The 24,539-nt window shown below is 45.2% G+C and overlaps 1 protein-coding gene across 2 annotated transcripts in view; it reads right to left on the bottom strand.

The window, feature by feature from the left end:
* Window positions 1–24,539, bottom strand: part of SUFU (SUFU negative regulator of hedgehog signaling) — a 111,604-nt gene that overhangs the window by 30,730 nt on the left and 56,335 nt on the right. For both annotated transcript variants that reach the window (XM_028098870.2, XM_028098869.2), the window contains exons 4-6: window positions 3,577–3,719; window positions 2,586–2,671; window positions 2,238–2,310 (exon numbers count right to left, since the gene is read on the bottom strand). In XM_028098870.2, the coding sequence (XP_027954671.1) occupies window positions 2,238–2,310; window positions 2,586–2,671; window positions 3,577–3,719 (302 nt within the window). The remainder of the gene's footprint in view (window positions 1–2,237; window positions 2,311–2,585; window positions 2,672–3,576; window positions 3,720–24,539) is intronic.

The raw sequence follows: 24,539 nt of genomic DNA on the forward strand, positions 1-24,539 counted from the left end.
TACAATCAGCCCGGGCAAAGCTGGGATTTTTTTTTTTTTAAGATTTTATTTTTAAATAATCTCTACACCCAACATGGGGCTCTAACTTAAAACTCCAAGATCAAGAGTCACATGCTCTACTGACTGAGCCAGCCAGGCGCCCCAAAGCTGAGGATTCTGAGCACAAACAGGGAGAAGCTGACGACAGGAGCAGTTCTGTGCTCCAAGCAGGATGTGTGGGCCCTGCTCTGCTCAGGGTAGAGTCGGAGCTTTACCCTTTCCACTGGCTGCCCTGAGGCCCCTCACCTAAGCAAGGAGCTGAGGATACCTCTTGACTCAACTAGTTCAGCCCACTTACTTTATAAGTAAAAATGAAAGAGGCCCTAGAGAAGTTAAGGGACTTCTTTAGGCACAGAGCTGGCTAGCAGCAGAGCCTGGAGCAAAGGACTAGGAGCCGGCTCTAAAATGAACCACCTGTAAGCAGGCCCCAGACAGCTACAGATGAGCACAGAAGAGTTCCCACTTGGTGCACAAGGCCACCTGCTTGCTTTTTTAATATATTTTAATTTTTTATTTTTAAGTAAACTCTCCGCCCAACATGGCACCTAAACTTATGACCCGAGATCAAGAGTTGAATGCTCCACCAACTGAGCCAGCCCCCCTCCCACCACTTGCTTTTAAAGACCACTGGGTGTTCTGGGTCCTGCTGGCTGATCTCAGCAGAGCCCGAAGACAAGGATGGAGAACTGCTCCTGGCATGCAGAGAAGGACGGGCTGCTTACCCTACTAGTTCAAATGACCAAGTTCTTTCTTAGTACTTGGCGTTTATGACCGAGGCTAAATGGCAGCCCACAGTGCCCCATGCTGGATCCCAGTGTGGCTGCAGAACAAGGACATAGGGAAACATAGCCTTCATGGTTCCTGGTTTTTACATAAGCAGAAGCTATAGGGAAACCAATGTTAAAGGAGAGCTAACAGAGGATCCTGGCAACAATTTGAAAACTTCAGTGTTAAAGGCACTAGGAAAATAGAGGAGCATCATGTGTGAATGAGTAGGGTTTCTGCCCAAGATCTCACAGGTCTATAGTAAAGGGCCTACAGGGACTGCTGGCTGTACGTCTGCCTGCTACGTCTCCCCTCCCACCTCGCGTCCCTCCTAGAGGACACGCAGCTCCCGGCAGCTGCCCACCGCCTGCCAGATTTTGAGAGACATGAGAGCTTCAGAGATGGCAATGGCCTACAATTGGTCAGGGGAAGGAGAAGGAAGTGTATACATGCCAGGAACATTCTTAGCTGTCCACTGCTCTCTTTCATGAGCAGCCCATTAGGAAGGAAGTTATGCTCTAGGTGGTTTTCAAAATTAACTGGCACACAAAGCGTGTTTCTTCTAAGAAACCAAAGATGTCACTGCACAGCTGGGCCACAGTAAGTGGGCAACTGCAGGCCTGCACGTATACCGACTTCCTTTATATGCCCAAGAATGCCAGCGTACCCAGGAGAGGAGCTCGGAGTCTGACTGTGCAAGCCAGAGATGTATCTAAAAGGCGCATGCGATCACTAGACCAATCACGACTCCCACTGCAGCTGGGCCGTGGGGTCAGTATCACCTGTCCTGTGTGTTACAGGGTGCTGGTGGTAGGGAGGTGGCTCCGAAGGAAAGTCTATATTCTTTTGAGAAGCAGGAAATGGGAGGCTGAATCCTGGGCAAGCAATATTGATTTTCTACAGTGAAAAGCTGGTGATCTTATTTTTTTTTAAGTCAGGTTTATTGATGTATGACTTGCCCTACAATAAAATTCATTCTCCCCCCCACACCCTTTTTTAGTTTATTTTTTTTATGAGTACAATTTCCAGTTTGTTTTCTTTGATGTAGTTCCAATATCTCAAGAACTGCTCTTACGTTTTAAAGTGTCACTAAGCATGGATCCTCATTTTTTTATTATTCTAACCAAGATATTACTGTAGTATCATCCCAAACAATCTCAATATTATAAATTTCCACCTATTTGTAATATAAAAGTCAATTTAATCCCACCCTTTTTAAATGCAAAAAACCATGTGTCTCAGGCAAGCTTTCCTGGCCTAAAATCTCTGCTCCCTATGTGCTCTGAGGAATTCAGGGGACAAATTCCAAATCATGCCATATTTCTACTCATTCACAAATAAAGCTCCTCCGTTTTCCCAGCATGAAAGCCAGTGTTATTTGGAAGAGGCCTAGGCATAGTGTGCTAGAAAGGTTCTCCTCACTCAAGACATACTTGCAGGTGTGGGTCGATCTCAAATATGGTCTCTCCCCTCCGCATGTCAGTTATCAGCCAGGGGCCGCCAGCGCTGTGGACAAGGAAAGGGGATAGGATGGTAACTGAGGGTCTGGGGCTGATGGGCTGGGCCTTCAGACTGCCCTGTTTGCTGCCCCAGGCCCAGAACACAGGGGAGCAGTTCGAGGTCAGGGACTGTCAGGGAGTGAATCATCAGGAGCCCCTGATGTGAAAAACCAGTGCCTGATAAACAATGTAAGGGGAAGCCCACATGTGGGGGTAAGGAGGAACTCCCACCCCCAGGCCCAGGAAGCCAGGCCCCACCTCACAGGGTGGGCATGTACTCACACGGGTACCGTCCGCAGCAGCTCCAAGATGCCCTGCCCGTTCCACTGCTGGGCTGCGTGGAGCTCCTCGGTGCAGACGCCAACAATCTGAGACCCAGGGACAAGACGCCATTGCATGTCAATAGCCATTCCTCCCACCCATCCAGGAGGACGGCCACCCAGGCTCTTTCAGGGTCAAGTCAAGTGGGGGGACCACAGGCAGGATCTATGGCTCGGGGCTTGTCTGTCCAAAATGGGGTGGTTTCCTTAGGAGATGGAAGAGTCCACAGACAGGGTACTGAGGCCTGACCCTTGTCCTGCTACAATGGGTCAGGTGTCTGGGTGATACGATGTCTAGCCCTGGACTACAGAAGCGAACATCAGAATGGGTCCTCAGCCCATGTCTCTGGAGGCAGGAGAGGTTCAGGGAGATGTTCCGACCTAGGCTAGGATCGCAGGGAATGTAAACACAGGAGATTCTGAGGCCCTTCAAGCTCCAAACGACAACCAAAGGGCCCCAGCAGTTTGCAGAAAAGCTCTCTTTCCTCATCAGAGGCGGGGCCTTTGTGTAAACCTCAAGGGAAACAAGGGAACCTTCACATAGACCCCAGCATGATCACAAGCAAATGCAGCTGCAGCAGGGGTGGATGCACACCCCTTCTGGGTGAGGGCAAGGCCAGCCCAAAGCTGCCTTCCTGCTGGGTGGTCCCATGCCTACGGCTGTCTGGGTCTTTATCAGTTCACCAAAATACCCGCCCTGTTGGCCTTAGCCGCCCAACTACAGCCATTCCAACAGCACCCCCCGCCCCTGCCCCCATGGCCCCTTCCCTTTCCCCCTTTTCGCATCTCAGCAGGCTAAATCAGACCATCCGAATCTGACGAGCCAGCAGAGGGAAGAGAAAATGCAAGAAGGAAATCTCCTGTTGCCTTCATTCCTCCTACCCAAGCCCTCCTGTACTACAAAGGCTTTTCCCCCAGGGAAGGCTTGAGCCCATGTCCAACCTCAGCCTCACCTGGAGAAATGTAACTACCCCAAAGGGTGTCTGCACGGGTTGCATCTGTGGGTCCTCGGTCAGCAGCATGTGCTGAATTCTTGACTCGCTGTTATCCAAAGGGCTATGCCAAGACACGTGGTCCCCGCTGCAGAAGGTGTTCTCTGTGGGAGAGACACGAGGATGCTCAGTGTTAGAGGCCTTACATCCAGGTCTGAAACCCTGGTATCAGAGAAGCCCAGGCTGGGAAGCTCCCCCATCTTCCAGGGGAAGCATTTGCTCATATAAGAGAAAAGATTGTGGATATTTCCCCCAAACCAAACGTTTTTTCCTGCTTGCCAATTCTGCCAGCCTTCAGGAGAAAAGGACAGGCTGCTACTGCAGTTGCTCACTCGGCCTGGCACACCCGAAGATTTATTTGGGGTTGGGGAGCCATGATCAGGTCTGCCAGGAAAGGATAAGGTGCTTTAGTGTGGGGCCACGTGGCCAGAAATCCTCAGGGAGGCTGGGGGTGGGGCAGTGAAAGCACTTTGCCATGGAGAAGCACACCCCTGGTCTCAATCCTTTCCTCTGCTGCTGGAAGTGTTTCTAAAAGGAACCACCCGTGGAGGGCTTTTGAGATTGGCCACTGGCTTCCCACAGGTAGACAGATAGAAGGATTTCTGAGGAACACTGGAGGCTTCAAGTACACAGAGGTCTGGACTGTGCCCCACACACCTCTGCAGAGATGCACAGTCTGGAGGGGTGGGTGTTTCCATGAAATCACAGACACCGTGCCTGGGCTGACCAAGAGAAACATGCAAACACGGCCAACTCATAGCCTCACCATTGCACTTCACACAGGCTCAACACTTCAAAAACACTGTTTAGGACAGCATAACCACAAGGAAGGAAACACCCATGTGGTACAAAGTCTCCCCCTAGCCCTGACTCTTCTGTTGGGTACCCTTCCAAACGTATTCCGCATTTACCAGCCTGTGTGCATCTACAGGGTCTCTCTACCTTTTTTTCCTAAAACAAATGGCAGCACACTGTTTTGCACATTTGGTGGTTTGTTTTTTTTTTAAGATTTTATTTGTCAGAGAGAGAAAGAGAGCACGCACAAGGGGGAGGCAGCAGAGGGAGAGGGAGAAGGAGGCTCCCTCTGAGCCACCCAGGAGCCCCTTGCACATTTTGTTTAATGATATATCTTGGGAGATCATTTCATATCAGCACATAAAAAGCTACCTCATTCTTTTTTTTTTAAGATTTCTTATTTATTGGGGCGCCTGAGTGGCTCAGTCGTTAAGCGTCTGCCTTCAGCTCAGGTCACGATCTCAGAGTCCTGGGATTGAGCCCTGCATCGGGCTCCGTGCTCCACAGGAAGCCTGCTTCTCCCTCTCCTTCTGCCACTCTCACGGCGTGTGCTCTCCTGCTCTCTCTCTGTCAAATAAATAAATAAAATCTTAAAAAAAAAGATTTATTATTTATTTTAGAGAGAGAGACAATACAAGAGGGAGGGGGAGAGGGAGAGAGAATCTCAAGCAGACTCCACGCTGAGCATGGAGCCTGACGAAGGACTAGATCCCAGGACCCGGAGATCATGATCTGAGCCAAAACCAAGAGTCGGATGCTCAACTGACTGTGCCATCCAGGCACCCCACTACCTCATTCTTTAAATGGCTGTATGGTAGTTCATTGTGGTCTATCAGTTATGATCTAGGAATCTCAACAGCTGGAGACTCTTCACTTTTGATCAATATTTAAGGCAACGCAGAACATGAAAACAGACACACACACACACACACACACCCCAGCCCAAAGCCTCCGGAGGCCTGAGAGAGCTTCTGCTCTCTCTTGCCTTGGTCTGAATACTAATTCCCTGCTCTGTCAGGTGTGGTTACACCAACTACTTTTTCCATCTTTTTGGTCCTAACCTCAAAAGTATTCATTCATAAGGGTGAAGGAAGACTACTTCCTCTAGGAGACATGGGGCGATAAAGGCAGAGAAGGCACAGCTCCAGACAGAGCCAACTAGAAACCTTCAAATTTCCCAATTCCTGCTGTGCCCACTCTTCCCAGATTTCTTCTCCTTTTACAGAAATGTGTGTCTACAAGCAGCTTGCATGATCTACAAGTTAGAAACAAAGCAACAAGTAAAAAGATTGAATTAGTAATTCAAAAACTGACCCCATAATAAGCTTATCCCCAATGGCTTCACTGGTAAATTCTACCAAACATTTAAAGAATTAATACCAATTCTTCACAAACTTTTCAAAAAAATATAAGACTTGCCGATTCTTTCTATAAAACCAATATTACCCTGATACCAAAGCCAGACAAAGGCATTACAAGAAAAGAAAGCCATAGGCCATTATCCCATTATTCATACAGACACAAAAATCCTCACTAAACAATAGCAAACTGAACACAGCAACATATAAAAAGGGTTTATACATAATGAGCAAGTGAGATTTATCCCAGAAATACAAGGTTGATGTAACGTAAGAAAACCAATGTAATATATCAACAGAATGAAGATTTAAAAAACCCCACATGATCATCTCAATAGACATAGAAAAGCATTTGCAAAATCTAATACTCTTTTATGATAAAAACACTGAAACTTGGAAGAGATAGGAACTTCCTCAATCTATAAAAGGGCATCTACAAAAAACCTACAGCTAACAGCATACTTGATATTAAAGACTGAATTATTTTCCTCTAAGATCAGGAACATAACAGAGATGCCCACTCTTATCACTTCTATTTAACATTGTATTAGGGGTTCTAACCAGGGCAATTAGGCAAGAAAAAATAAACAAAAATCCAGGTAAACTGGAAAGGAAATGAAACTATATTTGCCTATGACATGATCTTGTACAAAGAAAACCCTAAGGAATCCACTAAAAAACTATCAGGATAAACAAATTCAGCAGCGTTGCAGGGTACAACAGCAATGTATAAGAATCACTTGTATTTCTGTGCACTTGCAATGAACAATGTGAAAACGAAATTAAGAAAACTTCCACTTACAATAGAATAAAAAAGAAAACAATGCTCAGGAATAAATTTAACTTAAAAAAGGGAAAACTTGTACTCTGAAAACTATAAAACACTGTTGAAAGGAATTAGAGGGGCGCCTGGGTGGCTCAGTCGTTAAGCGGCTGCCTTTGGCTTGGGTCATGATCCCAGGGTCCTGGGACCGAGCCCCACATCGGGGGTCCCTGCTCCACGGGAAGCCTGCTTCTCCCTCTCCCATTCCCCCTGCTTGTGTTCCTTTTCTCGCTATCTCTGTCAAATAAATAAATAAAATCTTTAAAAAAAAAAAGAAAGAAATTAGAGAGGACCTATATAAATGAAAAAATATACAATATTCACGGAAAGAAAGATTTAATATTGTTGACATTAATATTCCCCAAATTGATCTATATATTCAATGCAATCCCTATCAAAATGCCAAATGCCTTTTTTGCAGAAATTTCAACAATGATCCTAAAATTCATATGAAAATGCCAGAGACCCAGAAGAGCTTGAAACAAGCTTGAAAAAGACAAACAGGGGCGCCTGGGTCGCTCAGTCGTTAAGCATCTGCCTTTGGCTCAGGTCATGGGATCGAGCCCCGCGTCGGGCTCCCTGCTCAGCCGGAAGCCTGCTTCTCCCTCTCCCACTCCCCCTGCTTGTGTTCCCTCTCTCGCTGTGTCTCTCTCTGTCAAATAAATAAATAAAATCTGAAAAAAAAGAAAAAAAAAGAAAAACAGTTGGAAGACTTAATTTTCCTGATTTCAAAACTTGCTACAAAGCTACAGTTATCGAGACACTGTGGTACTGGGATGCCTGGCTGGCTCAGTCAGTGAAGCATGCAACTCTTGATTTCAGTGTTGTGAGTTCAAGCTCCACATTGGGTGGAGAGAGTGCTTAAAAATAAAGTCTTAAAAAAAAAAAAAGGCAGTGTAGTACTGGCATAAGGATAGGCATTTGATCAATGTAACAGAATTTAGAGTCCAGAAATAAACCCTCACATTTATGGCCAATTAATTTTTGACAACAGTGCCAAGACAATTCAATATAGGAAAGAGAGTCTTTTCAGCAAGTGGTACTGGAACAATTGGATATCCACATATGAAAGAATCAAGTTGGATCTCTTCCTTACACCATAAACAAAAATTAATTTAAAATAGATCACAGGCCTAACTGTAATAGCTGAAACTGTAAAACTCTTAGAAAAAACATAGGAATAAACCTTCTGACCTTAAATTTGGCAATGGTTTCTTAGACACAAAAGCACCAGCAACAAAGATTGGTCCAAAAATTGGACTTCATTAAAATGAAAACCTTTTGTGCTACAAACAGTACCACTGAGAAAGGAAAAAGAAATGCAAATCCAAACCACAATGAGATACCACGTCACAACCATTAGGATGGCTATTATAAAGCAAAACAAAACAAAAAACCATCCGGAAAAATGACAAGTGCTGGTGAGGCTGTGAGAAAACTTTCAACTTGGGTGCACTGTTCCTGGGTATAGGATGGTATAGCCACTGTGGAAAATAGGGTGATGGTGCCTCCAAAGATTAAACATAGACGTGTCATTGGATCCAGCAATTCTATGCCTGGGTATATACCCGAAAGAATTACAGAGACTCAAACACGTACTTGTACACCCATGTCACAGCAGAATTATTCACAACAGCCAGAGAAGGGAAGCAAGCCAAGGGTCCATCAATGGTTGAATGGATTAACAAAACATGGTATTTATTTTCAGCCTTAAAAAATGACATTCTGGGGCGCCTGCGTGGCTCAGTTGGTTAAGCAACTGCCTTCGGCTCAGGTCATGATCCTGGAGTCCAGGGATTGGGTCCCGTATCAGGCTCCCTGCTTAGTGAGGAGGCTGCTTCTCCCTCTAACCCTCCCCCCTCTCATGTACTCTCTCTCTCTCTCATTCTTGCTCTCTCAAATAAATCTTTAAAAAAAAATGACATTCTGGGGCGCCTGGGTGGCTCAGTTGGTTAAGCAACTGCCTTCGGCTCAGGTCATGATCCCAGAGTCCTGGGATCGAGCTCCGCATCGGGCTCCCTGCTCAGCGGGAAGCCTGCTTCTCCCTCTCCCACTCCCCCTGCTTGTGTTCCCTCTCTCTCTGTCTCTCTGTCAATTAAATAAAATCTTAAAAAAAAAATAAAAAATAAATGACATTCTAATGCATGCTACAAGATGGATGAACCTTGAAGACATTATGCTAAGTAAGCTAATCCCCAAAAAAGTGTCTCCATTTATATAAGGTACCAGAGTAGTCAAATTTACAGAGGCAGAAAGTAGACAGGTGGTTGCTGGGGGCTAGGAGAGGAGGGAAATGGAAAGTTAGCGCTTGGGGCGCCGGGTGGCTCAGTCAGTTAAATGTCTGCCTTCAGCTCAGGTCATGATCCCAGGGTCCTGGGATCGAGCCGCACGTCGGGCTCCTTGCTCAGCCGGAAGCCTGTTTCTCCTTCTCCCTCTGCCTGCCACTCCCCCTGCTTGTGCTCTCTCTCTCTAATAAATAAATAAAATCTTTTTTATTTATTTATTTGAGAGAGAGAGAGAGAGGGAGAGCCCAAGAGGAGGAAGGGTCAGAGGGAGAAGCAGACTCCCTGCTGAGCAGGGAGTCCAATGTGGGACTCGATCCCGGGACTCCGGGATCATGACCTGAGCCGAAGGCAGTCGCTTAACCAACTGAGCCACCCAGGTGCCCTAAATAAATAAAATCTTTAAAAAATGGTTAAAATGGCAAATTTTGTGTTATGTATATTTAACCACAATTTTTTAAAAAACGAAAGTGAAAAGGCAACCTACAGAATGCAAGAAAATATTTACAAGTCATACATCTGATAGGTATCCAGAATATATAGAGACTTACAGCTCAATAATAAGATAAATAATCCAACTTTAAAATGGGTGAGGAATATGAAAAAACCTTTCTCCAAAAAAGATATAAAAATAACCAATAAGCACATGAAAAGATGCTCAGCACGATTAACCATTAGGGAAATGCTTATCAAAACCATAGTGAGATACCATCATTTCACACTCATAGGGTGGCTACAATTACGGTGACAATAACAAATGGTAAGGATAGAAATCGGAACGCTTATACACTGCTAGTGGGAATGTAAAATAGTGGAGCTGCTTTGGCAAACAGTTTGGCAATTCCTCAAATGATTAAACATGGAGTTGCCATACGACCTAGCAATTCCAATCCTATGTCTATATCCAAGAGAAATAGAACACATGTCCACACAAACACTTGTACATGAATGTTCACAATAGCCATGTTATTCACAATAGCCCAAAGGTGGAAATAACCCAATGTCCATCAACTAATGAATGGATAAATAAAACATGGTATATGCACACAATGGAGTATTACCGGCAATAGAAATAAAGTACCAATACATGCTACAACATGAACCTTAAAAACATTATGCTAAGTGAAAGAAGCCAGTCACAAAAGGACATATGTGATTCCAACTATATGGAATGTCCAGAATAGGCAAATCTATGGAACAGAGAGATTAGTGGTTGCCTAGGGCTAGAATGGTTAGGGGGAATGGGTAGTGACTTGTATGACATTGCTTTTGGGGGTAATGCAAATGTTCTGTGTTTCATTGTGGTGATGGTTTCACAACTGTGAATTACAAGGTATGTGAATTACATCTCGATAGAGATGTTAAAAAAAAGAAAGAATACAGTAGGTGAAAGGGAGGGATCTTGGGGGAAAGGCAAAGTGGGCAAAGTAAGGCCAAGGTCCTAGATTTTTGGTTACTACCTTCTCAGGGTAAGCAGTGGCCTGGGAGAAATCTGACATAGAATGCCCACACATCAAAGCATGTTATAGAGACATCTATACAATCTGAACAACCAACATTTTCATTTCCTACAAATGAGGAAAGGATCCTTGAGAGAGACTGCCCAAGGTCATGGGACAAGTCAGTGATGGTGGGCACAGTATTTCCCAGACTTTTGAGTCATCCATAACACTTCTGTGTACCATCTGTACCATAACCTACTTGTATTTCTCCCTAAGACTGACTCATGTTTAAAAACCTAGACAAACTTAGTTTAAAAGACACTTCATAGGGGTGCCTGGGTGGCTCAGTTGGTTAAGCATCCAACTCTTGATTTCGGCTCAGGTCATGATCTCAGGGGATGTGGGATCAAGCCCCATGTCAGGCTCCATGCCGAGTGAAGTGTCTGCTTGTCCCTCTCCCTCTGCTCCTCCCCTGGCTCACATGCTCTCTCATTCTCTCTCAAATAAATAAATAAATAAAATCTCTAAAAATAAAAAAAAAGGAAATTTCATATTAGTGCTAACTCAGGAAAATAAAGGGAAAAGCAGTGTTGCCTAGAATAACTTCAAAGCAATTTGACGAAAACAAATTTAATTTTTAACAGCTACTGTTGTCTACCTAACATTATTAAAAACTCAAATGAACCAGGATTAAAGAGCTGTTGGAGGTTTAAAGAGTCATATCAAACTGACAAATCAGCAGGGTTGTATCAGAAACTTGAAGAGGGAAGACAGTCCTCACTATCCAGGTCACTGAATGCCCTGTCCAGTTATGACCTAAAGTCTCCAGCTGGCTCCGGCAAACCCTGGTGCTGTGGTTAACTTTGCAGTTGGGAAGAGTTGCTTCCTATTTGCCTCTGCCTCATACGAGTTATAACCCTCGGCAACTTGCCCAACCACAATTTCCAAGCCTGTTTCCTTATCTGTAAGCAGAAAATAGTGTGCCTACTCAGTTTGCTTTCCACTGTTGCATGTTACTCCTGTATTGGTATACAATACCGCTGTATCTGCCCAGGTCTTAGGGCCCCTAACAGAAATCCAGAACCGGCACAGAGCCTGTAGCTCACAGCACAAGCCAGTAGGTGGCACCATCGCTCCTGGTTTAAGAAAGAGTTGGTCCAGTTCTCAACCCCCGCCCACATCTAGCTGTCTGGTCTGTAGAAATATACCCCAAACCTGGCAGGAACATAAGCTGGAAACAGGGAAAGGCCTGAAAAGGTTTGGAGCCATGACCTTTCATTAACCAGAACTGACCTTGGCTTAAAAATAAATGTCGTACAAACCCAAACTGTTTAAATGAAAGAAGAATGACCAAAAAAAAAAAAAAAAACCACTTCGTACAGACCTAATTTAGGAAGAGGCTTAATTTAGACAGCTGGAAGGGGAGACCCTAAGGCAGAAAAGGGAGACAGACCCAGTCGCTACTTTGGGGACCAACCCATGCGGGATCAGGAGTGAATTAAAAGGAGGGAAGGGGGAGGAGAACGCATAACTACCCACAGAAAGGTTTAGAGCACATGATGGTAACAACCTTTCAGACTGGGACGCGGTCTTTCTTCCCCAGCCCTGCTTGGTGGGGGAACTAGACTTATTAGCTCTGCTGTGGCCAAGAAACAGTCTTTCTTAACAATGAAAGAGCCTTGGTCACAGTTTTCAAGCCTGGGACAAAGCCACAATGGGCTCATTCTTGAGTCCAGTCTGGTCTTTATGCCCTGGATGCGCAGCCCCATTCTGTGTGGAGCCACCGCGGGTCTCAGCACTCGGGCCCCAACGCCCACCCCAGGAAGTTCTCAGCCCCTTCAGAGGGGTTTTCAAATGCTAATAATGCCTCTGTCGGAAGCCCAGCTGTTCTGTCCAGTGGTTAGAGGGGTGTGCTCCCTCTCTCTTCCTCTCTTTGGCTCCCTGAAGTGTCCTAAACAAGACATTAGTATGCAAATCCCTGAGACCTCCACCCAAACCACATAGCAGAGGGGCCTCCTGGGTTCTGAAGGCAGGCCATTCCAGGTGAAGCCTGGATGCTCACTTTCCATTCCCTTCCCTCTTCCTCTGAGCTCTGCCACCAAGAAACCTCCCTTAGCTGCTGCCTATTCGGCAAAGTCACCGGAGGGGAATACCAGTCCAGGCTGGCAAAAAGAGTCCAAAAAACTGCTAGGTATAGGTCTGTCCCTTGCTTAACTGAGAGAAAGGTTTCACTAGTCTATGTCTCCTTCCCTATTAACAACTCCCTGGCAAGAACTCTTAAAAGTTGGGAGTGCTGTATGGGAGTGCAGGGCTTTTAAGATTTTTATTTTTAGGGCGCCTGGGTGGCTCAGACGTTTAAGCATCTGCCTTGGGCTTGGGTGGTGATCTCAGGGTCATGGGATCATGCTTCTCCCTCTCCTGCTCCCACTGCTTGTGCACTCTCTCGCTCTCTGTCAGATAAATACATATTTTTAAAAAAGATTTTTATTTTTAAGTAATTTCTACACCCAATGTGGGGCTCAAACTCACAACCCTGAGATCAAGAGTCGCATGCTTTACCGACTGAACCAGCCAGGCGCCCCGGGAGTGCAGCTTCTAACTGGCCCCTCAGATTGGCCCTCACCCTACCCCCACTTCCCAAACATCCAGCCTCAGTCTTGGTCGTTTGAAGCTGGACTGTGCCGGATATAAGAAGTTAGCAAAATCTAGGGAAATGGGTTGCAGAAGAAAACAGCTATTGTTTGTAAAATAATTAGTGCTGCCTTTGAAACACTGAGGAACAAATACATTCTTCCAGAGTTCTTAATTCAACCCAACTCTGGAAAATGACTGTCAGTCTACCATTCGGTGTGAAAGTACAGTCCCAGTGATGTTTTTGCATAATAGTTCGGAAAGCAATGCTCCACCCTCTACACCCTATTCCAGAATTAATGCAGTTGGTCGGAGGAGAACAGGTTAATGTTGTCTTCCAGAGCCCAAAAGAGTGGGTTTCTCATCACTGAAGCTTGGACCCCTGAAGTCAAACACACTTTTGAGTGAGTGCTCTGAGAGGAAGAAGGGCAAGGGTAGGAAGCACAGCTGAATTTGCCAGGTGTCAAATGAGTGGCTGGTCTGCAAGAGGTATTTTAGAGAGAGCAGGAAAATGGGAGGTGGCGCAAAGCAGGCTGGCAGACTGGAGTCTGTCAATTTTGAGGTTAAACTTTTTTTTTTAAGATTTACTTATTTTAGAGGGAGGGAGAGAGAGCAAGCACATGAGCAGGAGCAGCAGGAGGGGCAGAGGGAGAGGGACAGAGAATCCCAAGTAGACTCCATGCTGAGTGCAGAGCTGGACACGGGGCTCGATCCCACAGCCCTGAGATCAAGACCTGAGCTGAAATCAAGAGTTGGATGCTGAACTGACAGAGCCACCTAGGCGCCCCCCGCCCCAGGTCAAACTTTTGAACAATGGGGTAGCCATCACAGTCTCTCAAGAAACTGTCTCCAGTTTCCTTGCCTTCTTGGTGCTCACAAATCACATCAGTGATCACACCTGGTTTGACAACGTGTGCTTAAATGGCCTGTATGAAGACACCGAACTGTTAGCTAGGAGGGCTTAGCAAGTCTTCCCTAAAAATGCCAGATGTGCCAGACATGCCCCCAGCAACACAGACTGCTGATTGGGAAGGGTCAAGCAGCCTGTCCTCCTGTCTCCGGAGTCCCAGCATGAAACCAAGACACATGGAGAGCATCTGGCAACCGCCTGACCCCACCCTCCTTCCTGAGAAGCCCCAAGTGGCTACTGCAGCCACTGTGGTCTGCTCGGAGGAGCTGGGTCCAAAGGCTTCCTTTGAGATTAGAAGACGGCCCCTTCAAGTCAACTGAAGGCCCACGAACTGAAATATCTTTATGGGGGCTGAAACCCAAGTCTGCCCAGGCCCAGGCAGCCTCATGACCCCCCCAGTGAGAAGAGACAACCTGGAGGTTTTGCTGAATGAACCAGCTCTGGCTGGGGCAGTGGAGGAGGTAAAATTCAAAGTCAGTTCCACTGGCCTATGCCCAGCCCAGATGCTCCTAACTGGGGCCACTGAGTTGGCCCACTGCCCCTACTGGGATTTCTCACGTAATCCTATCCTAATTTCTAAGGCCCAGGTGCTTTCTCCTTGCTCTAAGCCAAGCTGCGGGCAGGGGGTGGGGATGTGTGTGCTTAGTCTATTTGTTTCTTGAGCCTACAGAATTTTTTTTTTAAAGATTTTATTTATTTGAGAGAGAGAATGAGAGAGAGAGAGCGAGCAAGCGAGCGAGCATGAGAGGGGGGAGGGTCAGAGGGAGAAGCAGACTCCCTGCTGAGCAGGGAGCCCGATGCGGGACTCAATCCCGGGACTCCAGGATCATGACCTGAGCCGAAGGCAGTCGCTTAACCAACTGAGCCACCCAGGCGCCCGAGCCTACAGAATTTGAGGAGGTCACAGGACGTAGGACAGCCTAATGTCACTGCCACAGATTTCTGGAGCCCGTAACATACCCAAGAGATGCTATGCTCATTCTGGGGACAGTATGAGCCCAGGCAATGCACAGAGGATGCTGTCCTAGCACCCTGAGACCCAGGACCTCCTCCAGGCCTTCACTACTTTCACCTGACACCACCTACCAAAGGAATGAGTGGCACAGACCCTCTTCTTGCTGGGAAAGATCAGCAACTCTTCTTCCTCCAAGAATCCAAGCAAAGCCGTGAGTGAGCACTTCCCTGCCTGCCGGCCCCTGCTCCCCATCTCCAAGCCAAAGCTAAGAGTTCAGCTCAGAGGCTTGCAGCAGTGGTGAGGCAAGGCCCATCTCAGGAATTCTGGATAGCAGTTGAGGGCAAGGATGCATGCAAGTCACAAAGGAGCAAAAAATACTATGTCCTGGGTAATTCCCCTCTACCACTGGAGCAATGCAAGTAGAGGATACAGATGGGATGCTCTTAAGCTTAGAGGCTTCAACTGGTACAAAAGAACAGAATTGGCACCCCTGCCTTTCTCCACACACATGCACAGCAGACAAGATGCTTGCAGAGAAGGAGGTCTCAGGAGCATGACTGCACAATATCCCCATTGCAGGGTTTCGAATCAAACTCCTCCAAAGAAAGGCCATTGTCTTTTAAGAAAGAAAAAATAATAAGAAAACAAACATACTGTCGGGGGAGAGAGGGAAACAGATTCTCTGGACGTGTGTTCATGAGCTTTGGGGGCTAACAGGCAGAGTTCTTCATTGCTGGTTGGTGGGGATGGTGGCTGGCTGTCAAGTTTTTCCAAGCTGGTAAAGTGGTGGAATCAAGAATGAATTGCCCCCCACCCAACACACACACACACACACACACACACACACACACACACACACACCCCGCTTTTTAAAGTTCTGACTGCAGTTTCATGACTTGAAAAGTTAATTTGAGTGTTTGGGTAGAGAACTTCCCTCAACTAGTTCTGTCTGATATTAATTTGGCTAAATGTGGCTGCAAGACAGAGGGAAATGAATGTGCTGTACTACTTAATTAAATAAAGAGTGAGGGGATATGTCTGTTCTTACAAAACTGAAAGGAACCGTAAAGGATATTCCTTCTAGGTTTTGCCCAGAATCAAAGGAATCGCCAAGGATTACAAAGCCAGTCAAAAGAGACTCAAAATTGTTTCCCTATGTATTCTCCCAAAAACCTCTGGCTCCCCAGCTCTCTCCCTTGCCCTCAAAGCCACGATCATAAAGACAAAGAGTGAAGTGTAAGGAAAATTCCTTTTATCAAGAAGCTCAACAACCTGCAGTAGAGGTTACGGCAGGGAAATAGGCTGGAGGGCCGCTGGGGCCGCTGGTGGCTGTCACCCAAAAGCGAGTCTCTGGGGGCTGCAGACTTTTGAGGAGTGGCTCACTAGCTGCCAGTGGTGTGGTTCCCGCAGAGGCAGAGTGTGGGTCCCTGACACTCACCTTGTGTCCCCACACATGGGGGCATGGCAGGACTCATTCTCCCCACAGGAGGGTGAATGCCTCAGTGCAAACAGAGCTCAGCACGGGTTACCTGCCACAGCTTGTAGCTGTCACTAGTCAAATCCTGCCCACATACTCTCTGTGCCATGCTCTCCTATGGGGCATACAGGCCGCCCTTGCTCTCCATTTCCAGAGAGCCTTGAATCCTAAGCTGGCAGATGCTTTCACTTTTCTTTTAAAGTAGCTCCATCTGTTTAGACACCTGTCAGTATGGGAAGGAAAAGTCTTTTGCCCAGAGGCTTGTAACTGGGCAAAACGCACCCCTGCTCCTCTCACTCTGAGCCAGCACAGGGCCCGCCACCTGCAGGCAGGCCCCTTTGTTCTTAAAGCCAAAATAACTATAGAGGGTTTTAAATTTGCAGTCCCTATATACATTTACCGCCCCCCCCAAAAAAAACAGTGCCAAGAAACGCTTTGAAGCTTTAAAATCAAGCACATGCTTCTACTCTTTCCATCTTTTTCCTGAAGAGATTAGGTAGGTTTACAATGAAAATCCACTTAGCTGCCAAGCATCCGTAAAGTGGCACAGTCACTTCGGAGGGCCACATGGCAGAATCTATTAATATAACCAGTACTTTCTCTTTGACCTAATCATTCCACCTCAGAGTACGAATCTACCCTGGAGCAAAGCATGTTCACAAGGAGGAATGAAAAAGAATGCTCCCAACATCTGTGTGCTGTTTGTGATAGTGAAAAAAATGGAAACAACCTAAATGTGCATCAAGAGAATGGTTAAAATATGGCTTATGCATACTATAAAATCATAGGCAGCAGTAAAAAGGAATTAGATAACTTTATATTTTGACATGGAAGATCTCCAAGATGCACAGTTAATTAAGAAGTCCAACTGTGAAGGACAGTACAGTTTCACTTATATTAGAGAAGGAAAAAATATGGGGTGCCTGGCCAGCTTATTTGCTAGAGCATGGGACTTCTGATCTTGCAGTTGTGAGTTCCAGCCCTGCACTGGGGGTAGAGTTTACTTAAAAAAAAAAAAAAAAGGAAAAAAAAATATATACAAACCCAAACCACTTCTAGGAGTCCCCAGAAGAAGGTGAATGCATAGAAAAAGTCCGGCTGCGGGCAGGGAACACACCAAATGGATAAAGTGGTGTGGGGAGGGGCCTGAGATTGGGTCATGTGGTCAGGGAGGACTTTGACTTTATTCACAGAGTCTGAATCATTAACTTCCAAAATGGATTTCTATATTATTCGTATGCTTAAAAAAAATACAATGAGAAAGAAGAACTCCTCTTTCCTACCTCTGACGTGCAGCAGGAGCTCCTCCGGCTGCCCTGGCGGCCATCACGCTGGCTACCATGGGCGGCAGCGCGGACTTGGACTGGCCGGGAATCCAGGGGACCATCCCTGGCTTGTCTCTAAGAAGTTACGGGTGGCACTTTCACCAGCTAAACATTTAAGTTCTTTATTTTTTTTTTAAGATTTTATTTATTTATTTGACAGAGAGAGATAGCGAGAGCAGGAACACAAGCAGGGGAAGTGGGAGAGGGAGAAGCAGGCTTCCTGCTGAGCAGGGAGCCCGATGCGGGGCTCGATCCCAGGGCCCTGGGATCATGATCCGAGACGAAGGCAGTCGCTTAACTACTGAGCCACCCAGGCGCCCCAGCCTTTAAGTTCTTGAACAAACACCCCACCTTCTCCTATATTAACCAGACTAATGATGCTGGTACTCTTGCCACAGACTTCAAACTTTTCTTGTTTCTCCATTTTTCTTCTTCTCTTAGTGGTTATGGTCAGTTACATAAAAACAATCCCCTTTCTCTCCCTTGCTGTTTTTGCTCTTAGTCCTATTTCTGTACACTGTACATTGTCTCCTATTAGCACTTTCAGCATTCTTAGTGCTGTGCAGCTCAGGGTTACCACAGCACTGAAGGCATCTAACATCTAGGATCAACATGGTAGACACACCTACAGGCCAACAACCAGACAGGGCCAGGTGAAGATGATCACACACCCGCTATTTCCATTTCTTCGGGGTGCAGAGAGCTGAGGCACTTAATCTGGAGCAAAGCTCCAACTGTATCTATGAACATTCCTAAGTCAAAGAACTTTAGCACAGCCCTCATTCTGCCTAAATTCCAAGAGGAAAGGCATTTTGCCTCCTTTGCAGAAGTCAGGCTAGGAAGGCACACACAAAACAAGCACCTTTGTTGTTCCTTCAGGAAAGAGGATGATGAGGACAGAATGTGGCTCTGGCACCTTTCAAAAGAAGAATCTGGTTCTGCCCTGGCCCAATGTACATAAAGCATTCGGTTTCCAATTTATAAAGAGAGAAACCTTCTAGAGCCAGGTAAGAAGTTAAGTAGATGAAAACAGAAATTCTTATCTCGAATGCTACCCTTATTACAGAAAAAAAGTCTACCCTCGTCCAGACTGCAAGTTCAAGTGTAACCAAGTGTGGAACTATTCAAGGGCAGGTCTGTTGTAGAGCTCAGGGTTTTGCCCTAGCACTCTCAGGAAGAAGCCACTGCTGAGTGAGTCACTAGATTCAGTCTGGCAGCAGAGAAAACTGGATGAATCAATCAAACCAAACCAATAAACCTCAACCTTTCTTCCCATCCACCAACCATAGTGAAACAGTCTGAATAGAAAGGAAAGCACGTGGTATGGAGGTGACCTGAGTACTGGGGAAGATGGTTTCTAAGGAATTCTTTCTCACTTAATCTACTAGGGCTTAGCCAACCCACCATACAGCTTTGAGCTTCAAATGTCTCCAAAGCACATTAAAAGAATTTTTCCCCCACTTCTGGTCTGAAACTTAGGCTTTAGAAACAAACAAACAACAAATAACTTGTCAAGGTGAATTTTCAACCAAAATAGAGAAAATAATACAATGAACTCCCATATACCCATCACTTGGCCTCAATAATTATCAACTCATGGGCAATCCCAAACCATATATAACCCTATCCCCACAGCAAATTCCCACCCTATCCCCACAGGATTATTTTGCAGCAAATCTCAGACATCATATAATTTCATCTGTAAGTATTTTAGTACAGATCTCTAAATGGTAAGGATTTTTTTAAAAAACATAACTACGGGGGCGCCTGGGTGGCTCATTTGGTTAGGTGACTGCCTTCGGCTCGGGTCATGATCCCGGAGTCCTGGGATCGAGTCCCACATTGGGCTCCTGGCTCAGCGGGAGGCCTGCTTCTCCCTCTGACCCTCTCCCCTCTCATGCTGTTTCTCTCTCTCTCTCTCTCTCAAATAAATAAATAAAATCTTTAAAAAAAAACATAACTGCAATTAGAAGCATCACACCTAAAAAATTTGGCAGTAGATTCTTAGTATTATCAAATATTAAAGTTATTGTCCCAATTGACTTTTTTTAAAGATTTTATTTATTTATTTGACAGAGAGAGAGAGAGAGAGAGAGACAGTGAGAGAGGGAACACAAGCAGGGGGAATGGGAGAGGGAGAAGCAGACTTCTTGCTGAACAGGGAGCCTGATGCGGGGCTTGATCCCAGGACCCTGGGATCATGACCTGAGCCAAAGGCCTACACTTAACGACTGAGCCACCCAGGCACCCCTGACTTTCTTTTTTTAAAAAGATTTATTATTTTTTTTTAAAGATCTTATTTATTTATTTGACAGAGAAAGACACAGTGAGAGAGGGAACACAAGCAGAGGGAGTGGGAGAGGGAGAAGCAGGCTTCCCGCCGAGCAGGGAGCCCGATGCGGGGCTTGATCCCAGGACCTGGAAACATGACCAGAGCCGAAGGCAGACACTTAACGATTGAGCCACCCAGGCACCCCTATTATTATTATTTATTGGTTTTTTTTTTTTAGAGAAAGAGCATGTGTCAGGGGCAGGGACAGAGGGAGAAGGAGAGAATCTCAAGCAGATTTCCCACTGAGCGCAGAGCCCAACGTGGAGCTTGATCTCACGACCCAAGCAGAAATCAAGAGTCGGATGCTTAACTGTTGGACCCACTCAGGCACCCCCAAATTGACTTTCTATAAATGTCCTCTACGGCTGGTTTGTTCAAATTACTATCCAAATAAGGGTCACACAGTGTATTTGGCTGGTTTATTTTTAAGCCTTTTTAATCTAAAAGTTTTCCCCTCTTCCTCTTTTTTTGTTATTGAAGGAACCAGGTTGTTTTTCCCAGTAAAATTCCCCAAAGTCTGAATATTGCTGATTGTGTCCCCATGCCATCATTTAGCATGTCCCTCTGTCCTTTGGTGTTTTCTGTAAATGCCAAAGGTTAGAGTTAGAGGTTGTAAGCTCATGGTTGGTTGCACATGGTGACAACTGCTAGATCCAATATTTCATGAGGAGGCTCCAAAAACTCTTCTATCATTCTTTATAATTTTTTAGCTGGAAACCTTCAATTTATATAGGAAAGGCAGATTAAATGTGTAGTTCTTTTCCTTTATTCACTAGTTTTCAAGAATAATAAATTATCGGGGCGCCTGGGTGGCTCAGTCGTTAAGCGTCTGCCTTCAGCTCAGGTCATAATCCCAGAGTCCTGGGATCGAGCCCCGCATTGGGCTCCCTGCTCAGCAGGAAGCCTGCTTCTCCCTCTCCCACTCCCCCTGCTTGTGTTTCTGCTCTCGCTATCTCTCTCTGTCAAATAAATAAATAAAATCTTAAAAAAATTTAATAATAAAAAAGAATAATAAATTATCAAATCTTCTAAAGTTGATCAGTTTACTTGCATTTTAAGTGTTATTATGAACACATGGATTTTAATATATTTGATGTGTTTCAATCCATTGCAGTTGTTACTGTTCTTAACACTGATATTATCCCATCTTTGGCTGGTAGAAGTCTCTAAAATGGAGACTCTCCTGGGTCTGTTGATATGACCCTCACAGTCTTTGGTAGCTTCCTTGTTTTCCAGTATAAAAAGATGTTATAGGCTTGGGACACCTGCGTGGCTCAGTTGGTTAAGCGTCAGACTCTTGATTTCAGCTCAGGTCATTATCTCAGGGTCCTGGGATTGAGCCCTATATCCAGCTCCCTTCTCGGGGGGTGGGGGGGGGAGTCTGCTTGTCTCCCTCTCCCTCTGCCCCTCCCTCTACTCAGGCGTGTGCTCTCTCCCTCCCCCTCTCTCTCTCCCCCTCAAATAAATAAATAAATCTTAAAAACAAACAAATAAACATGTTATAGGCTCATTGTGTATATTTTCTGCCTCAGAACTGGAATCAGTCATTTCTCCAAAAAGCCTTAATTTCTTTCTTCCTTCCTTTCCTTCCTTCCTTCCTTCTCTTTGAGAGAGAGAGAGCATCAGCATGAGAGCAGGGGGAAGAGGGAGAGGGAGAGGGAGAGAGAGAATCCTAAGCAGGATCCATGCCCACTAGCATGGAGCTCCACGCAGAGCTAAATCCCACGACCCAAGATCATGACCTGAACCGAAATCAAGAGTTCAATGCTTAATTGACGGAGCCACCCAGGTCCCAGCCTTAGTTTCTTTTAATGATAGATGGCATATGGTAACCACAGGCTGGACCTAGAAGTACCTACTGCTACCGGATTATTGTTTCAAGACTTTTTCAGGGGTGCCTGGATGACTCAGTCGGTTAAGCATCTGATTTGGGCTCAGGTCATGATCTCAGGGTTCTGGAATGAGGCCCCCCATCCATCTCTCCACTGAGTGGGGAGTCTGCTTCTCCCTCTCCCTCTGACCTTCTCCCAACTCGTGCTCTTTCTCTCAAATAAATAAATAAAATCTTTAAAAAAAGACTTTTTCAGTAAACAAATATAAAAATACTGTTTTTAAAAGAAAAAATAATCTCAAGTTCATACTGATATTTCCAGTTAAAATTTAAGAATACAGTGGCACCTGGGTGGTTCAGTCAGTTGAGCATCTGACTCTTGGTTTCGGCTCAGGTCACGAGCTCAGGGTCGTGAGATCAAGCCCTGCATTGACTCTATGCTGGGTATGAAGCCTGCTTAAGATTCTCTCCCTCTGGGAGTGCCTGAGTGGCTCAGTTGGTTATGCGTCTGCCTTCGGCTCAGGTCACGATCCCAGGGTCCTGGGATTGAGTCCCACATCGGGCTCCCTGCTCAGCGGGAAGCCTGCTTCTCCCTCTCCCACTCCCTCTGCTTGTGTTCCCTCTCTTGCTGTCTCTCTCTCTGTCAAATAAATAAATAAAATCTTAAAAAAAAAAAAAAGATTCTCTCTCTGCCCCTCCCCCATAAATAAATTTAAAAAAATTTTAAGAACACAGAATTTTTATTTATTTAATTTATATTGTGTTTCTTCTTCTCTTACTGAAAATCTTGGTTTCTAATATAATTACTTATTTGCTTTATCCTATTATATACTTACACTAGTTTCAGAATAATACCAATATTATTAACAATATGATCACTGAAAATAGGGTTTTTTGGGGTGCCTCGTGGCTCAGTCGGTTAAGCATCTGCCTTCAGTTCAGGTCATGATCCCAGGGTCCTGGAATACAGCCCCGCATCGGGCTCCCTACTGAGCAGGAAGTCCGCTTCTCCCTCTCCCTCTGCCCCTGCTTGTATGTGCTCTCTCTCTTGCTCACTCTCTCTCTCAAATAAATAAAATCTTAAAAAAAAAATAGGTTTTTTTTTTGTCTTTGTGACATATCTATTAGAGATATACACTCACATTACTGTGTTTTAAAATCTATGTGCATTGGGGTGCCTGGGTGGCTCAGTCGGTTGAACGTCTGCCTTCAGCTCAGGTCATGGTCCCAGGGTCCTGAGATCAAGCCCCACGTCGAGTTCCCTGCTCCGCGGGAAGCCTGCTTCTCCCTCCCCCACTCCCCCTGCTTGTGTTCCCTCTCTCGCTGTGTCACTCTCTGTCAAATAAATAAATCTTTAAAAAATAAATAAATAAAATCTATGTGCATTGTTATGGCATCAATTAGATATGCTGTGAATTTCATTTGTTTCATTTTGCTTTTAGTTTTTAGGAAATATTGGCAGGCCAGCTTTAAGGTGGTCCCCATAATTCCTCCTCACTCCAGTGTTCACACCTTAAGTGTGAGCAACACCTGCAACTTGCTTCTGGCCAATAGAATATGGCAAAAGTGGAGGGATTTTACAGATATAATTAAGATCCCAAATCAATTGTTCTTTTTAAAGATTTATTTATTTACTTCAGAGAGAAAGAAAAAAGAGGGAGCAGGGGATGGGGCAGAAGGGGAGAGAGGCAAGCAGAATCCCCGGTGAGAGGGGAGTCCATCACAGGGCTTGATCCCAGGACCCTGAGATCATGACCTCAGCTGAAACTGAGAGTTGGATGCTCAACTGACTGAGCTACCCAGGAGCCCTAAAATCAACTGATTTTTTGATGTTTTAATTTTTATTGTAGTAAAATACACCTAACACTTACCATCTTAACCATCTTTAAGTTTATAATTCAGTAGTGTTAAGTACATGCACATCCATAAGTGCAACCAATCTCTAGAATTCTTTTCTTACAAAACTGAAACTCTGTACCCATTAAACACTAACTCTCCATTCCCTCCGTTCAGCCCCTGGCAACCACCATTCTATTTTCTGTCTCTATGAATTAAACTCTTCCCGGTACCACATATAAATGGAAACATACAATATTTGTCTTTTTGTGACTTTTCTCACTTTAGCATAATGTCCTCAAGGTTCAGCCATGTTGTAGCATGGGTCAGAATTTGCTTCCCTTTTAAGGCTGAATAATTTTCTATCGTATGCATATACCACATTTTGTCTACCCATTCATCTGTGGATGGACACATGGGCTGCTTCCACCTTCTGGCTATTGTGAATAATGCTATGAACATGGGTATAGAAATATCTCTTTGAGACCCTGCTTTCAATTCTTTTGGATATATACCCAGAAGTGGATTGCTACATCATATGGTAATTCTATGTTTAACTTTTTTGAGGAACCACTGTACTATTTTCCACAATGGCTGCACCATTTTACAACCCTCCCAGCAAAGCACAAGGGTTCCAATTTCTCCACATCCTTGTCAACACTTGTTATTTTCTGGTGTGTGCTTTTTGTTCTTAAGATTTTATTTTTTAAGTAATCACTACACCCAACGTGGGGCTCGAACTTACAACCCCAAGATCAAGAGTCTCATGCTCCACTGACTGAGCCAGCCAGGCGCCCCTTTTGTTTTTTAAATAGCATCCTTCCTAATGGATGTGAGGCCAAATCAAATAATTTTGAGTTATTAAAAGGGAAATTATCTTTGATGGACTTGACTGAATCAGGTAAAAAGCCTTAAAACAAAGGACTG

This window comes from Eumetopias jubatus, unplaced genomic scaffold (assembly GCF_037043125.1).
Source record: "Eumetopias jubatus isolate StellerSeaLion01/CBP00866 unplaced genomic scaffold, mEumJub1_p1.0 scaffold_17, whole genome shotgun sequence".
In the NCBI taxonomy this organism is placed as follows: Eukaryota; Metazoa; Chordata; class Mammalia; order Carnivora; family Otariidae; genus Eumetopias; species Eumetopias jubatus.